The sequence below is a fragment of the Sphaeroforma arctica genome, assembly GCF_001186125.1.
Source record: "Sphaeroforma arctica JP610 unplaced genomic scaffold supercont1.469, whole genome shotgun sequence".
Lineage (NCBI taxonomy): Eukaryota > Ichthyosporea > Ichthyophonida > Sphaeroforma > Sphaeroforma arctica.
Window position 1 is genome coordinate 62490 of NW_014040089.1, and position 4865 is coordinate 67354.

General features: G+C 40.4%; 1 protein-coding gene across 1 annotated transcript; it reads right to left on the bottom strand.

Annotated features, from left to right (window-relative positions):
* Window positions 1-2695: 2695 nt before the first annotated feature.
* Window positions 2696-3535, bottom strand: SARC_06527 (hypothetical protein; the record flags this gene model as incomplete). Its single annotated transcript, XM_014299572.1, has 1 exon — window positions 2696-3535. A coding segment is annotated over exon 1 (342 nt), but the record flags the coding sequence as incomplete, so codon positions are not given.
* Between the last annotated feature and the right edge of the window lie 1330 nt (window positions 3536-4865).

A 4865-nucleotide genomic window follows, 5' to 3' on the forward strand; every position in this document is an offset into this window, starting at 1 on the left:
TTTGGCTACTGGTGTGACCCCCCCCCGGGTGTCTTGCCGCAAGCTGTTGTGCCCCCTTTCAGAATGTGTCGCTCGTGTTTTCTACTATCATTGGGTCTTGTTCTAGTAGTGACAAGAATTTGGGGAGCCACGTTGTATTTTAGTAGTAAGGTACACATATTATGATGCTGATGGCTTCCTCTATGACTTTGTCAAAAACCACTGGTATTGTCTCCCATGGTAGATTCGCCAATGCGTTTATTCCAACTTCCCACTTTTGAAGTAGTGCATTTTGTTCTTTGGTGTAAAACTTTGCTCTGTGGGTATTATGCGCCACCGTGAGTAAATCGATGGTGGATTTCAAGAACCTGCGTTCTGCTTCGTTGTAGAATCGTGGATGTAATTTCCAGTTTATGGCAGATATCAGTATGGCCATGTTTGTTTCAAGGTCCATTGTTTTTAAAATCGGCGACTTGATCATTTGGTCGTTTTTATAATGCTTTTTTTTTGCTATCCACTTTGCTAGCATGGTATGCAGTGTTTGCTGTTGCTTCATTTGGCATAGCGCTTTGTGATGTCCATATCGTTATCCCACCACCTTTGATGTGCTCTGAAAAGTGTTCTAGGCTGTACACAGTGCTAGTAGCTCCTTTCTATTTGTACCGTATCTTTGTTGTGCGGGTTTAAGCCTTTTGAAAAATAGAATATATCTCGTCTGACCCCGTCTACGACTTAAAATAGACAACCTCTTATTCCATGATCACTTGCGTCATTCATAGTCTGAAATGATATGTCGTCCACCGGATATGCCTGTTGCTGAACACGATATAGCGTCTTTGAGTTCTTCCCATTTTTTAATGAGATCAGGTGTCGAAATATCTTCTACGTTCTGGTTCACTTTTCCTTTCATAAGAGTCCGGAACAAGTGTTTAATTACGGTATGTGGTCTCGCATGTAGTCTGCTAGTACCGCACGATGTAAGCCCCTTTTAGTTCTTGGCATTGGTCAGTCAATCATGCGTCTTCGCCTTCCCGGGCCTGTTTTGAGCCCTTGTGTTGTGATTTTGACATAACTGTCTTTTTTCTTGTGTTCTTCTTCGGATGCCACAATGGGTAGGTTTGTCATTACTCTTTGAAGTTGTGCTGTCAGTGAGTGTAGTCCATATAGTTATGACTTAAATGAGCATTGCGCCCCCCTCCATGAAAATGGGAAGGAGTGCCTACTAATCTCACCGGCTTGGAATATAATAGTGTACCTTGTACGTTTTAGAGTACTTCATCGATTTCTAGCAGTACTAATTTGCCTTGCTCATGTTGATAATTGACCTGTCAAGTCTAAGCAAGTACGTACCTTCTTTAGTAAGCCCATTTTGTCATATTCGCCTGTTGATAACAGTGGCAGATTCACCTATTTTGGTATTGTTCTTTGTATGCGTCCGTCTCTTACCCACTTTTCAATATTGTCGTATCTTAGTGGTATGTACTTATGCGGCATAAAGTCTGCTTTAGCGTGTCTTATTTGTTTGATATTGACTTCGTCACTTGTCAAGTTGAAGTGTACATCAGATATGGCCATTGCATTCCGGTCTATTATGTCCGATCATGATTCTCGGAAACCTTGCTCATGTTCCTGGTCTTCTTCATGTGATGTACGACGTAATTCTGATTCCATAGCTGTTGGTATAACTGGATTGATTATACCTGCTAGATACAAGCCAAAGTAAGCTAAAATATCCATGGCTAAATATATCGGGTACTTTTTATTGGAGGGGGGGGGGGGCGCGAGTGCCTCAAAACAGATCAACGATTTTCTTCCGCCATAGTTGATATCGCACACTTCTGTAGGGCCTTTACGTTGTACTTGTGCGTCAGTTGAGCTGGTTGTATGTGGCCTGGTTGTGCTTTGACTGACAAGTATAGTTCAATCACTACATTTTGATCCATCATGAGCGTTGGGCTTCTGAATCGGCCTGTACATTGTTATCATTTGTATGTCTATGTGCAATCTTTGGTCACGTGGGTTTAGAATCAAAGAATAAGGTATATTCGGTTACTTTCTTCCTTCTTGGGACACTTGCTGAACGCATGAGGCAATGGGTCTACGCCGCAGTGTTGGCAATGTCTTGGTCCTCTTAGTGAGTTGGTATTGCTCTGTCCTATAAGACTTCCGCAGCCTTGACCAGGACCTGGTGGTTCCCCCCTGCTGGTTAGACTCCCTGCTGGTGTGTCAAGTTTAGACGATTGACTCGTTGGTATAGAATGGGTGCGTTTCTCATTCGCTTGCATTCTTGATTCCGTTTGGTGTACGTGATTGTTGCTTGTCAGATAAGGTCTTCCGTTATTTATGAAATGCCTTCTCTGATATGTCAGGCAAGTTTCCACTACTACCATCAGGCTTGGTATGAGCCTTCAAATCTTGTCAGTTTCTGCTTGCTGTCCGTACATGATCAATGATAAATAGTGTCATGCTTTGAGAAGTCGCAGATTGATAGGTTCTTTTGCAGTGTACTTGTATCACGTTTCAAGGTCAAGTGGCAAGCGTGCAGCTCTTACTTCTTTGTTCATTCTACTGTCGTGAAAGTCATTTATCCATTTCTCCATTAGGTAGTGTACAGGAGTCCTGCGCAAGTTGTCAATGGTTAATATATTCGTGAAACCTTTCCAAGCTGATACTGATACAAATTTTACTGTGCACGACAATCAGCCATGCTAACATACTTGCTGGCTGGCCACTTTGGAAACTCGCTCATTTTGAGTAGCTCATCCGTCTCTTGATCTGTAGTTTTATTTCCTTCGTGAGATCTAACTAATGTTAACTCGTTCATAAAGCCACTGAGTGCAATACACTCATCGGGGTCACTCTTATCACAGTTCTTCATAGCTTTATCGTATGGCTCTGAAACCATTGATCTACTTCTAGTATCAATCTCTTGGGTTGTTCTATGGTTTAGGGAATGCTCGTATTTCAATGAATTCGTCCGCCTTCTGTGCGTATCTTGTCCACTAATATGCCTATGATGTATGCGTTGCTTGTCAGTGGACACGATGAACTTGCGCATTGCTGGGTCTATTGGTACACCCCCGGTGTGGACTGGTCGTCCAACTGCACCACTAATTCTTTATTACTTGGAGTGAAGTTGCTTGATGATGCTCAAGCTACTGGTAGTATGTGTGCTTGCACTGGTCAAGTTCTGGCTGTACGACTTGTAATCTCTCTTGTGTGTGTACGACTCGAGCTTACATATGTGCGCAGACTCCTTCGTGCTGCTTTTATCCCTTAATAGGGAGCAGACGTCACTGACTGTACTGTATGTTGAGTATTCATTGTAGAGTCAGGGCTCTTTATTATGTGATGTGTACGTGTTGTATTGACTTATCATATTCTCCACCATAAAATAACTCCCTTTTGAATTCACACGTTTCGTGTTAATTTTGGTTGTTGACCGTTATGTGGCCTCCGTTGTAAAGTGTGTGGTAGCTGAGTGCAGTTCCTTGGGCTTGATTAGCTCGCACTGATGTTCGCTTTGACACCTGGATTTATGCGGAGGGGTTTGTTGATAAACTTAGGTTTATGTTGGTTGATTTGTTATAAGCTGGGGTTCTTGTGTAGATTTTGTTCACCGTGTTGTCAACTGTGTTACAGTCGTCAACCTAGGATTGAGATTTTAGATGCGTCTCGTGTTCGAGTACCGAACTGCTGTATTTCCAACTAATTAGTGTTGTGCGAATATATTTACTCTTCGGTATAGGTAATTTTTGCATAGCACCTTGACTCTGAGTCCTATGTTTGTTTTATTCGCATATATCCTTCTCTATACACTTTTTTTACATAGCTGTGCTTGTGTACTACCTGATAGAGGTTACTACTATATTTTGTCTTAGATCACTAATAAGTAAAATGAGTACATGCTACACATGCGTGTGAATGTATCCATTGTGTCTGACATGTGCACTGATTTGTATTCGATACTGACACGTCCGTGTATTGCAGAACCTTCATGATCGTCTTTGTATCTATCTCTCATGTGTGTCGTATCATGTATCTATGAAGTCCGTCTCTGATATTATTATTCCGTCTTACGATGTGTCTGGATCAATGAATATCCATGTATCATAAATGTATATCTATATTTATTGTTACTTTTGAATGTCTACTTCTCTGTTTCATAGGTAAGTAATTTCTAGACTCCTGTAATTGAGATGTAATGTCTGTTTTTGTTCATGTGTACCCTATGATATGGATAAGTTTTTTCCGCCCTTCTATTGTTGAGGTGAAATATGGGCTGTTAATGTGTTTGCTTCCTTACACCATCCATGGATTTTAGATATTACGTGTTTAGTAATATACACATGTGCTATATTTACACATGTGTCTCCCCAACCGCTTTGTAGAATGTATATGTATAATTTAATTTATTTTATTCGTAGATGTCAACATGTTTCCTTCTTTAGTTTATACTTGTAAAGTACACATGTGCTAAATGCACACACGTATATCCTCCTACAGCTTGGTAGGATATATATGGATATCTTTTTGTATTTTATTCGTAGATGTATACATGTATCCTTCCTTAAATGCGAGAAGAGATTTTGCTTTCCTTGCTAATCCATTTTTTCTTCATTGTATGTGTGTATACGTAGACGTCATCAGCATGTGTAGATACATGTACTTCTTTGTTATTCCTTGATATTTCTATATCTTTTTACTTGTATTGGGATTATTGCTTGATCAATACTGTAATATATCTTTTTTGAACAGTACTACTATGTATTTCTGTTGTGAAGATTGAGTTGCCTTGTTCTGTTATGAACTTCAGCAATTGTGTATGTTAATTCTACTATGTATCAACTGCATTTATCAGCCGCATTCGACAGCCAATGGGAAGT